Genomic DNA, 13,406 nt, shown 5'->3' on the forward strand with positions numbered 1-13,406 from the left:
CGTACATGCGCGTCCGTCAAGTTCCTCAGTCTTCCTTAAACGTGACCCAGGCCTCTCAAAAAGCTGGTTGTGTTGTGGACAAAAAGTACCAATTGACTTACTGCCCAGTGCGACTCAGTTCTGAGCTCAAGTGTTTGCACTTGGAATGAAACTATCAAATTGCTTTCCACTGTCTGTGTTTCCACAGAAGCTTAAATTGAAAAGATAGCGTCTGTTACAGCAGATGATGATAAATTAGTATTTTCTTCATTTATTTGAAAGATACTTTGAAGGAAGTAATGAATAAAAATTTATCTGCAGGCTTCACAAAAAATGGGAAACATGTCATCGAAGCCCACTGCAGTCGGTAAATTATCAGTTTAATATTCATTGTAATATCAGCATCATTATGTGCTGCAACAAGCTCTGATAAGATGTGTCAAATGTTGGAGAAAGTCATATTTGTCTGTCCGACCAAATAAATGAGATGTTCTGGGTGATTCAGGAGCTCATTTCTTTTGTAGTTTCAGTGAGAAATAGCATTCATAAACACTCACTATTAATGTCACTTTACAGATTGATATCATTTGTTTATGTGACCACAAACCTTCCTCTCATTCTCACCTTCCACGTCTTCTACCAAGCTTACAGGCTTTTCAAATTAAACTGAGACTTTGCATTTCAAGATTGTCGCATTACAGACACAAAAAGTCAAAATCCATGTTTTTCTGCTTTCTTTCTAAACTTCTTTTGGACAAGCGTAATCTTTTTGTAGTTCTGTTAGAGGACATACCGTCCATTTTTGGAACACTTGAGGGTGAAGATAGTTTCTAGAACTCTTTTCTCAAGCACCAAACCCAGGGTAGAGTTTGTGAGGATGTCTGCCTTGAGGCCGAGTTTTCAAACATTCAAATGAAAGGCAGTGAAAGGAGCTGGTGCTTCCTGGATGCCTCCAAAGTGAGGTGTTTTGGGCACGCCCAACTACGAGGAGATCCCAGAAAACACCAGGACACGATGGAGAGATTATGTTGGCTAACTTGGGATGTTGACGCCAGAGTAGGGAAGGCAGCTGGTGTCCTGCGACGTCTCCAACCTGTTTGGAACTCGACCTCCCTGAATGTTAGGGTCAAGATCAGACTATTGAACTCTATCGTCTTCACTACTGCACTCTACGCTAGTGAAACCTGGCGCTCAACAAGTGCAATTATTCAACACCTGAACGTGCTTCAACAACGTGACCTGCGGCGAATCCTGAGAATTTCCTACCGGGACCGAATAACAAACGAGGAGGTCCTACGAAGAGCAGGCACCCGCCCATTAGCCGATGTTGTCGCAGAAAGGCGCTTCCGCTTTGCGGGCCATATTTTACGCCTACCCCCTCATCGCCCAGCTAAGATTGCCATGACATGGCGTCCACGCACTGGCAAGCGAAAGCAAGGCCGACCAAAAACCACATGGCGTCGAACATTCATGGACGATCTGAGAACTGTCGACATTGCCTGGGACGAAGCTGAAGCAGTCGCTGCTGACCGACATCGATGGAGATCACTAGCTGCCCGATGCGCCGCCCGGCGTAGGAGGAACTAAGTGCTAAATAAGACTTGGGATAATCGAAACAGGAGGTCCAAACAGGAGGTCCCCGCCTTTGGACCTCCCTTTCCAAAGGCAGGAACCCTACTGATGAAAAATGGTTCCATTTCCATATAAAGAGGAAGACTTGAACCAACCACAGCATATCCCTCAACATCGGTCAGCTCAGTGTTGTTCTTCTTGGGACAAGAGGATGATGGGAAGGTTGGGTTGGGGTTATGGGAGGGTTAATGTGATGTATGTTACCTGGAGGAACGAGGGTCCCTCTACATAATACGTAACGCAGTAACATTTATGGTCTTCGAGGTGAAATTTGCAACAGCATAAGAGCTTTACCTAAAGAAGACAGACATAAATAACCTCACAAGGACACACTAAAGCACAGCTAAAGACATAATACGATAAAACACAGGTCTCTGGGAACACGGACACGCTGCTTTTCTGTCTGCAGCTAAAGAGAAAGGTGCTGATGATTTCACAGGAAATCCAGCTGCTGTTATCTCAGAACACAGGCTGTATTTCCACAGGCCTGCTGAACGATGTAGCTACACTCAGAAGGGGAAAAACATTACATATCCATCACAGAGAAATGGACCTTTTCAAAATCAGGCTAAAAGGCATTTAAAGCTCCTCTTGATGCGGATTGAGCAATCAGATTTCAGTCCCTCTTGAATTCATCTTGGATGCATTTGCACTTGTCCTTTGAGACCACGTACCTCCCCGGTCCAACCATGATTTAGCATAGATGGGATATTTAAGGTTTGCAGTGTAGATGATCCATCGGCAGGCAAATACCTGTAGGAAATATCCACAATTATTCAAGTAGTACATTTAAATAAACTGGCCAGGAGTTATAATAAGTATTCAAGTCAGATCATTTCCAACTGAATTATTTCTGTAACATATGAGCTGAAATAGCAGAAACAGCCCTCTGAGGCCTGCATCTTTGCACTGACTGTTGCATGTTCATAAAGAAATAGGACCAAAAACCTTAACGAGTTAGTTTCATATGGGAGCTGTTGCTTCCACTCACCTCCACAGAGCCGTCAGCCTCACAGCGTTTGTGCCGACGAGGCAGCAGAGCTCTCGCAGCAGTGAAGGAGATGCTGCCTGACTATTTTTTTTAGCGTTCTCGGTGAACTGACACCATCTTGACTTTTTAAACATCATCTCGCAAAACCAAAAACATGAAACCTCCTCGTTCTCAGCTTTCTTCTTGAACTCTCACGTTGTGAAGAGCTGCTTTTAGTGCTACTCTCGTGGGCTTTAACACTCAGAAGGACGGCGAGGCGGCCGTTTTTCCCCGTACACTGACGAAGCGAGCGGGATGAGTGCTGACAGAATCAACTCGACCTGCAGTCAGTCTGGGAGTCACAGCGGCCTGGATGGACGGAGGTCATGACGTTGCTGTTAAGAACAGAGCTCCCTTAAGTACAGTGACGCCCTGGATTGCGAGCATCCGCATCCTTCGTGTTCAAATGAAATTGGAAAAAGTGTTTGTGTGCTTCGTTGTAGTGCAGGTGCAGATGTGAGCATCGCTGCTGGCTGCAGTGGACGGGTTTTCTTTGTGTTTGTTCTTTGTGTGCCTTCCTGATGCCTGTTAGTCTGTAAACTGAATGTAAAGGACACTGTGGTGCAGAAATAGAGACGGATAACGAGCCTGATGTCACGGCAGAGTACCATCCACATCAGGGACTGAATGTCAACAACACTCCGAGGCTTCATCTTCATCAGCTCTGCGACGTCAAGCAGACAAAGATCGAAGATTGAGGATATCCTCTGCTTTTCATTTCAACCTGAAGAGGGTTTCCTTGTTTCGCAAAGCTGATTCTCGTTACACACACACACTGCTCACAGAGTGGGCAAACACACTGGACAGCGTCATCTTTGTGTAATAGTGGCAAACTTCACAATAACTGAGGAACACGTGTGACTGAGCCCGGCTTGACCTGTGCTGAGTAAAGTAACGTGCACGCTGAGCACTCCGGTTCAGCCTCTCCGTGGATCAGCCCCCGCGCTACACCTTTGATCTGAAGCGAAACACAGCGCCGTCAGTCTGCCTTCTTGAGTCGACCGCCGATGTTCTTTCTTCTTCAGTGTGGAGATGTTCACTGGTATTAATTTCAAACTAAATATTGTCTCTGTTCTTCAGTCCGCCTTGAGCTTTAAGTCGTCTTTGCTCTTCAAAGCTTCCCTCAAAAACTTTTCTTTTTTCTTTTGGAAGGATTGAAAGAGAGTCGATAAGAAGCCGACCCCAGCTGTTTCACTCGGTTTTCCATTTGTATCTCCATCATATTGGAACAACAACTCAATTTTGTGCTTTGACGGGAATCTTTTTCCCCTCCACCTCTAGAGTCCTGGGTGGATGTCCCACACGGAGGTCCATCCACACGAGTCTTTTACATTAACGTGGTGTTAAAAGCATCCTGTCTCGAGTGTAATGGCCCTGCTTCCCACTGCTCCCACCACCCATTAATGTTTGCTGTCAGGGATATTAAACCCATAGAGAGAGAAGGAGAGAGTCTGCGAGGCAGTGGAGCGAAATATAAACCAGCGAACTCCCTAATCCCCGCTGCACCGGACCACTCGCATCCCCCGAGCTCTGCTGCTGGCTTCAGATATAAAGCAGGAGCATTTCTAACAACTCAGCACGCTGGATTGTCAGCATCCATCCATCCATCCACGTTTAATTAGTTATCACAGTCCAAGCTGAGAACTTCCTGTCCAGAGCCTCCGCCTCCATCGGTGTCATCCAGGCGTAATCTCACATGTGCTGCATCACCCCCAAGCATCTCCTCTCACGCCTGAAGAAACCATTTCAGTTTCTGAAATCGAAGCCTGCAAAAATACTTATTTTCAGCAAATAGGGGAGAATTTTTGTTCTTTTCCAGTGACAGATTAATCAACTCCACGGTAATGAAGCAAATGTCATCCAGCACAACAGTGTGGCTCTTCGGTGTTTTAAATAGTCCTGTGGCACAGAGGAATAACAGATATAAGGCTCTGACACACACACACACACACACACACACACACACACACACACAGAGGCTTGTTAGTAGGAAATATGCAATTAGCTCTTGGGCGCTGCATTATGTAATGACACCCACATTTATTTCTAATACTATATAATAAAAGTACCCCAGTAGTGCATTTCAGGGAGGAGAGCAGCTTCTCGTTCAGCAACATTCAGAAACACAACACAAAGTTAACGGCCAAAAATAAACAACCGTCTTTACCTAGAAGCTTCGTCACTCGATATTTAGCAGAGTAACCTTGATTGTGTTTCACAGCTTCCATGTATATCTGCTCTCCCGATCGATACGTCATTAGCACCTTGTAAGGTCGAGGTGCTGCTGGTGGATTTTAACAAATAGTTGGACGGCCGCTGTGGAGGGAAAGATGCTGCTATTCCAACTCCACGCTGTCTTCATTCTCTCTGAGCCTTCAGGCTCTTATTGTTGTTTCTCTGTCTGAATATTTATCGGCAGCATTTTTGATCTGCGGCCAAAGAAACCCTCCCAAAAAACTGCAGTACTTCTTACTAATACGTCCAGCACTGCAGACTCTTTGTGTGGAACGTTAACCACGCCTGTTATATCTGTTGGCTGTGCAGGATCTCTTGGTTTTCTTGATAATGGTTTAATTTGTCTCTTCAGTAAAATCAGTTCACGGCAGGCGTTTTTAAACCCGGAGAAGACGGTTTAATCTGTGCCGACGTGGCGTCTTTGGGAGGCGACCCGTCAGCCGGAGAAAAAGCCTAGCCGTAATCCTAACGATCTTTGGCTGCCGAGCGGCTTCTGTAATTAGCCTGCCAACCTCACAGCGCCACTGAGGGTGGGGCTTATAATCTAAAGCAAACTTGGAAGGGTTTGTGCTTGGTAATAACACGCCGGTGTCAAACCTGCAAATAAAAACTGAATGTTTGTCGTTTTTCTTAACGAGTCGGAGAGTGGCTCTAAAAGTTATTTGTTCAAAGGGTCAGAGGACTCTTCACTGACGTGCGTTAAATATAAATGTTGCTCTGCATGATGGAAAGTGAAGACAGATTCAAACACAATCTTTCGACAACACAAGATTTATGTGCTGGCTCCTCGGTACAGAACTGGCTGCAGGCTGTTGATACAATATTTATTTATTTGGTTATTTATTCTTCTTAACTGGTCTCCACTGGATGTTGGTAGACCTGCTCAGAGGTGTGGGCCAATTCAAACTCAGGCGAGTTACCTCTAAGACCGCTCGGAGTTGCGTGATTTGTTCAGTTTTAATTTGACTGCCTTTAAAAAGTGTAACAGATAATATATAGCTGATACAATGTAACATCATTATGCAAAAATTAACCTTTAAATAATAACCGCATGAGATTAAAATGAATAAACAGTGATTAGCTGAGCACATGGATGTCACATTTGATTGGGGTAATCTTGATGGTTTACCGAGGTCGAGCTCATTCTCTTCTTGCAGCTGACTGAGAACGTTTCTAAAATATAAAGAAAAAACTTCAGTAAAGTCTGAAAAGTTTTCTCTGTGGAGTTTTACGAACCTGTGGAAAAAAGAAAGATGATTCAGTAATGAGTAAAACTGCTCTCACGTGATTTGTTTAGCGGGTCTGTGCAGAAACGGTTAAACACTGATAACCAAGCAGAAGTGATTGTGCTGATCCTGGGTATCAGAAACCAGCTGCTGTCAAAACCACAGAACACATTTACACTGCAGCCCAACAGACACTCACTTGTTTCCCAGCCTGTTATATCTAGCTTTTCTCTCTCTTGACATGTTTCCCATCTGACTTTGTGCTTTCAACTGCTGAATAAAAGCAGAAGCACCGCTCTAGGAGTGATGCAAAAAGATGCAAGCAATCCATACAGCAGTCAGCTGTAGAGCAACTCCACAAAACTTACACAAACTAAAAACTACCAAACTGCCAGCTGCTGTGACCATCCTGCAACTTTAGCCTGTCAACATCCAACATGGGCTGAAGCTAAACGGTCACGGGGGGGTTGGGGGTTTCTTCCAGGAGTGGAAGGACTCCCTTTTACCAGGTTCAGGGACAACAGGGGGCTATGAGATCTTAAGGATATGTTGGGTTCTGGTTATTCGACCTACATGCTGCCAACGGAGAGAGGTCATTATTCTGGTTACAGTGACATAAAGATCTATCTGTTCTTATCTTATTCAAGACCTTGTGTGTCAAAGAGGTTAAAAAGTCTTGTGATGCATGACTGTGTATCCCCATTGGGTCGTTGGACACTGATGATGATTAGCAGCAAGCTCAGCAGTCAGATTATCCTAACTTGTATGTCGTACTGTGTGTTGGCTGCTCTAAAGTCGTGGTGAAAGGGTTAAGCCTGCAGGTGTGTGTGTGTTTCAAACCTGGAGTTGAGGTTAGCACAGTACAACTGTTCCCTTTGAATGCAGTTCTGATCTGATGCTTTTGGATGTCAGTCAGTATTTCAGTTTGTTACGTGCAGCGGATGCTTCCTGCAGCGTCTGCCTTCGTTCCTCAGACAGACGAAGTGATCAAAAGTCCTGACCTGTGTGATGTCACGTATGAGACGAAGGAGAAAAAAGGCTAACTGTCTAAAGTCAAGAGGACGCTTTGTTTACAGCCACAGTTCTCCCCGGGCCTCGTGTCTGTATGATTTCCTCAGCGTGTCGTCTGCCTCTCTGCTCTGTCGCGCTGAGCTTCTCGCACATTTGTGTAGCTGTCAGTCATGTGAGTCAGCCTTCATCATCGTCATCCCCCTGTACCGTCCCCCCGGGCCGACTGCTGCGGCGCGATGGGTCGAGGTCACGATGTAACCTCATCAGACAGCTCAGCGAGAGGGATGAGACGGAGCGAGCAGGCGGAGGCTCGTGCGTCGCTGCTAAACTGTCCTGACCTTCCAGGAAATATTCACAATCAAAACAGTGTCGCTTTCCCCCCCTGAGTATCCAAAAAATGGCGACATCAGTCTGTCACCGTTTTGGGCCCGTGGCCCGAAATATCTTGACTGACATGATGGCAGGTCTCTTGATAGTCATCGATCCCTAAACTGCCAGCTGAGTCAGTTCGTGATGGGACACGAGCGCCATCGGACTCGTTTTTGACCACGACACAAATGAACATTCAGACGGTGGAAATATGAGCTATAGCCACAAGTTTACCACAGGTATATAAAATGCGTAGCCACACAGTCCGCCTGTACTAACGTTTGTAAAAGAGCAGGTCGTTCTAAGGCAGCGGTCCCCAACCCCCGGGCCACGGGGCTGCGAGAGTTGAGGCTCTGGTGTGAAATTTATGGTTTTCAGGCTTTTTATCGTGAACTCTGTTTCCCTGGGTCTTTCCCATGTTGTAGTTGTGCGCCTTATTTTGAAAGAAATATTTACGCATTACCATAGCAACCAGAGAGCATTAAGGGGCAGAGAGGAGGATGTTACTCTGAATGTTGTTGGCACATTTCAGGAGGACGCTGCTAATAAAGTTGCACAGTTACACAGTAAATTCACGTTTATTATTATATTTACAGAATACCACAGTTTTTGTCTTGGTCGTATCATTTTATTTTGTTGTGTTTATCCTGCTGGTCTAAAGAGTATGGAAGCCCGTTTCCGCCACTAAATAAAAACAAATTTCGAGAAAAGTTTCTCAAAATTTCGAATTAGCTCTGCCAATCAAAAATCTACGTGAATGAGGTCGCTTTCTTGTTACCCGGAAGCATATGGCGCAGAGGAGCGCGCACTCAAAAACGGATCCCAACAAATTGGCGCTTTCGCGAGTACGTTTGCTGATAGTAACACCGTGTGATTCAGCTAATAACACAGGGGTTTCATCATTTGTGAAGCCAGGCTGAAAACACTCAGCAATCTGTGCATTCACGACTGGATGTAATACCGGCAGCTTAGCTGTTGTAGCTGAGGGCTTCAGCTTCCGGGTAACAAGGAAATGACGTCATTCACGTAGATTACTGATTGGCAGCGCTAACTCGAGTTACTTTTCTCAAATTTTTGAGTTAATAAGTCGAAATTTTGAGTTAATAAATCGAAATTTCGAGTTAATATGTCGAAATTTTGAAAAAGTAACTCGAAATTTCGAGAAAAGAACTCGAAATTTTGAGTTATGGATCCTTTTTTTTTAGTGGTGTAAACAGGCTTCCATAAAAGAGCCTACCGAGGGGCGGGGCACTTAAACAGCTTTAATCTGATTGCCGTTTGACGTCAAGAATAGAAAAAACTGAGCTTTTAATTACACTGGACTCATTATCCACAATGTTACGATATGATCACCCTCCATCCGAGCATCTGTGAGACGGGAAATATTTTAAGTGACCGAAAGAAAGAAAAATCCAACTCTGTTTGATTTTCTTAGGAGGGTTAAACACAGCAGCTTCGTGCAGGTTTTAAACACTTAAAGACGCCATCATGGATCTGTGTTTTTAAGGCTTAGTATCAGTGTTCCTGTGTTGTGGTGAGGCACACTTTGCCGACGACACTGTTCCAGCGATCTACAGTTAGTGCCAAGATGTGCAGCAAACTGCCAAAAACAGGAAGAAGATGGCTTCTGGCAGCCAGACAGAAAAAAGAAACCCCAAAAATAGCTTTCACAAATGTTTTATGAGTAAAGAAACATAGAAAAGCCAATTATTTGGTCTCAAGGATGCTGAGAAACTTTAATGGTGGAATGTGAGTGTGGTTTATAAAACCCTCCCGAACGCAGCTTGAATTTTGAAACTCCTCTCTGATTGGTTAGACTCGCAGCCTCCATGTTGTTCAGCTGTCCATTCTCGCCGTGAGTTAAAAGCATAAATTTATTACATCTGAACGGCAGCCAAACTCACCTAAGACGGCTCTTAAAAAATAGCGAGATTGATGTAAGAAATATTTTGGATAATGCAATTATATGAACGGTGCACGGCGAGTCCGTCGGGAATAACAAGGTCAGCATGTTCTGCCAGTTCTTATATCGTGAATTAATTCCACTCCATACATTTTTATTCTCTTATTTTCTTCTCAGCCTTTGCTTCATCGTGTTTCTGCAAGCTCCCCTCTTCACCCACACTCGTCATTAAAAGCTACAATATACATGTTTTTACCTTCAGGGTTGACGGGTAATTGTTGTTGATAACCAATTTCTGTGCCCACAGTAGCAGAAAATAAACCAGAGGGCAATGTGGGCTGCATTTTAATGACCGAGCAGGAAGTAAGGACCCAGAGGCAGAATCTAAATAACACCAGCGAGGAAGAACGGAGTTGGATGGGAGGACGGAGGCGATCGAGGCGTGCGTGAGAACGCTCGCACTCTATCCAGGTCCAATAAAGGTTATGGTGACATCTCCACGTGGGAGATGTGAGGTGTGCTATGAGAACAGGTGCTGTGGCCTTTGCTATAGGTTAACCTGACATCATGTACACACACCGACTGGTTTCCATCACTTCACATAGAATCAGTATTGACTTCTCATTCATTATTTGGTTGTAAGTCTTTAAGGTGGGTGGGGTGCAATGAGATGTATGCCACATGAAGGGCAGAACGCCCTGCAGAACGCCGCGTTGTCACATGGCGATCAGCCTCACTCGCTCTGCACATGAATCGTGCAGCTGACTGGTGTATCTGCTCATAGCAGATGTGCACAAATAAAATGTGGGAAAAACACTTCTTTCTAAAAACGTCTGTGCGCGTTAGCTCTGTGGACATGCAGTTCACGAGCTGTTTATCCTCGAGGTTGTTGCTTGTGTGGAGCTTCACGAGTGTGTCAGCGTTTGTTGATCTGGAAGCCGAATGTGGAACCTGTTAGAAAACATCTGTCAGTCCGAGGACAGAGAGCAAAGACGTGACACGAACTGATATTCATGGCCGAACGCTGTGTGGGAATACTCTTGTTTAGTGTGTGTGTGTGTGTGTGTGTGTGTGTGTGAAGTGAATGCACTCAGTGATGTAATATCCCAAACACAGATTCTTCTTCTGACTCCACCAGCTTCCTGGCTGCGTTCCACTGTCTGAATATGGATAATATGGAAAACCTGTTTCAAATGCCTCGTCTCAGGTATTTGTTCCCAAAGTCAGGACTGGACACAGTTTGGTTTTGTTAGAATCTGTCACGAGGTTTGGTCCTGCTCATTAGAGGATGTCTGTAAAATGCTAATGATGAATGAGCGATGGCTCTGTTGTATTCAGGTGTAGCTCGGCGCTATGACAGGAATCCAGCACGCAGAGCCTTTGAACAGCAGGCAGGTTTGGCACCGTTCCCCATTCAGGTGAGCTAGTTTCAGGCATGCTGGCTCATCATCATGCCTGACGGTTAGCCTCTTGGAACGGAGCCACTGGAAATGAAATTACCTGATGTGACACGTGAAAAAGGTCTGAAAAGGCTTCAGGCAGCAGGTGATATCAGTGAATCACCACTGCAGTCAGGTACAGGCTTTTAGAATGCTACATGCAGACATATTAGCATTAGCATAGGTAACATGATAAAAATTTGTGTTTATATCTATTTAAAAATATAATCTTCTGTGCTCTTTGTTGCATTTGATGAGATATGTGATTTTTTTAGCAACATATCTTTTGAATGGCTGAAAAATTAGCTAGCTGTTTACTGCTAGCTGGCTGTTTACTGCTAGCTAGCTGTTTACTGCTAGCTGGCTGTTTACTGCTAGCTAGCTCTTGGCTATCCTCTGAAAAGTGCTTTAAAAATGTTTGGTGGTCCCCCCAACTTAGCCAAGAAGGCCATTACACACCAGACTTTTTCAGGCTCGGCCGTTTGCAATGACTGCATAATTATGCTGTAAGATTTTGCGGCATTTTTTAGTTTTTGTTTTTTTTCCCAATATTACTTATTGATCTTGTTCAGAAACATCAGCACCAGCTCTTCATCATTTGATATCGACTTCATTTTTTTTTTCAGTGTTTTTTGGAGACGATTTATTTGCAGAAGCTCAACGATTTCTTTTTTTTTTTATTTTTGCATCTCAAAAAAATGTGAACTTCGTGCCATTTTTTGAGGCACGCTTGGTGTGTAATGAAACACGCAACTTTTTGACAGCTGCTTTCCATTGAGGTGTGAACACCTCTGCACTCCCTACAGGAGGCAACTAGACTTGTTCAGGCTGAAGCACCTGGGGAGGGATTCAGTGGCGGATTGCTGGTGTCGTAAGCCACCACGTCTGGTCACTGGTAGGCATTCAGTGGACATCGATGGCTTCAGAGGACAACCCCCACGAGAGGCTGAATACCTCGGACTGAAGAAGCTGATTGGATGAGAAGTGAAACTTAAAGAAGTCCAGTTCTTCTCAGGACTAGTGTGACCTGGACTGAAGACCTACGCAGATAAACACTCAAACCTTTATCAGGATACAGCAGCAGTTTTTCTTCGGCCAACAAACTTTGATATTTGTTACGAAGCATTAATAAAAAGAATAAACCAGGAATGTTCTCATTTCATTTTTCATTCAGTAGCATGATCACATTTTGAGACGTACAGCACGTGTGTGTTCAGTCATACTTCAGACCAGATGTTTCCTTTCGTTCTTTTATTATCTCTGTGAAATATTATTTTTTACTTCATATAATTTCGATCATTAGCTAACGACTCTGTGAGATCGTTGGTTTAAATATGCTGCTTCTAAACATGGAGCCAGAAGGCAGAACAACACCCACACGGCTCTGCAGTCAGACCATATGCTGGCGTGCGGCGCCGTGTGGGCACGCACTCAGATACATCCCTGCCTCCATCAACCTTTCACCTCTGAGACAATACAGGGTTTGCTGTTCAACCATCTCGGGTGGAGCCAAGTGTAAATGTCAGAATTAAGCGTCACTCAGGGAGAATAAAGGTTTATTTTTAAAACTGAATCATGAAGCAATGAGCATTTTGGGTGTTTTACAGTGATTTTACTTCTTCTTCATGATATCGCGTCATTATTTGAGATAACTCCACAGTTCTGTCATGTTTTGGGGGCGTTTGCATTACTAGCAGCTGCCTCTGTGCACGTGTTCCAGCTGGTCCAGGCTGATCTGCAGGACTGAGCTCTGCTCCACTTTGTGCTGTCAGCTGCGAGGCTGGCTGTCATCTGTAGGATGCTGCGTGTTATTAGGATTATCACATGGTGGCAGAGGACTGGCCGAGCTCCGGGGGCTTTGCTAAGTGCAAACCACTCGCTTTCTCAAAAGCCTCTGTTGCTCGACATTTTGGCAGGACGAGCCGTGACAGCGGAGGAGGAAGACGAAGGGGAGGAGGCCGACTTGAACTTTTCAAACGTGCACACCGCAATGACACGGGCGAGAACAAAGGCAGACGAGGCAGCTGTGGTGTCAGTACAGCAGCTGCTCCTCGGAGGCCACACTGCAAGATCTGGCTGCTGAACCTGAAGTGTGATAAAATGCTGCGTCAGCCTCTGAGAAGCGGCGTGTGATTAAATCGGCTTTGGGCGGTCCTTGTTATTAACCCCTCGTCTCTGTGTCTCTGTGTGTCTGCAGGCAGTGGAAACAAATCTGGCCTCCAAAGACAGTCACTGGGTGTTCGTCAACGAGGTAAGTCACACGAGACATTCAGAGCACGTGACACAAACTTTCTCCATCAGTGAACTTCTGATAGCAGGAAGTCCATCGTTCCCGACTTCCTGTGCTGTGAAACAGGGCAGAACCAATGAGACTGAAGCAGGGAATCATGCAAAGCTACTCTAGTAGAGTCCAAGAATAGAAACAAGCTGCCAGCTGTCAATCAATTAGCCTTTTTTCAAGCATCCCTCAATATTTTTTTATTTTTATCGATTACATTTGTTTTGGGTTTTTTCAGTTTTAGAATTTTGTTCTTAGCTTTTCAAATACTTATTTATGCTGTTTTGGCAGCTAGTTTGAAGCT

The 13,406-nt window shown here is 44.8% G+C and overlaps 1 protein-coding gene across 1 annotated transcript in view; it reads left to right on the forward strand.

Annotated features, from left to right (window-relative positions):
• The window catches only part of LOC146627407 (glutamate receptor ionotropic, delta-1-like), a 628,504-nt gene that overhangs the window by 519,222 nt on the left and 95,876 nt on the right, over window positions 1–13,406 (forward strand). Inside the window, exon 5 of the mRNA XM_085361656.1 lies at window positions 13,022–13,075. Coding sequence (XP_085217782.1) covers window positions 13,022–13,075 — 54 coding nt within the window. The remainder of the gene's footprint in view (window positions 1–13,021; window positions 13,076–13,406) is intronic.

The sequence above is a fragment of the Diplotaxodon limnothrissa genome, linkage group LG8, assembly GCF_057381915.1.
Source record: "Diplotaxodon limnothrissa isolate DT_005_m linkage group LG8, D_limnothrissa_male_GT1.1, whole genome shotgun sequence".
Taxonomy (NCBI): Eukaryota; Metazoa; Chordata; class Actinopteri; order Cichliformes; family Cichlidae; genus Diplotaxodon; species Diplotaxodon limnothrissa.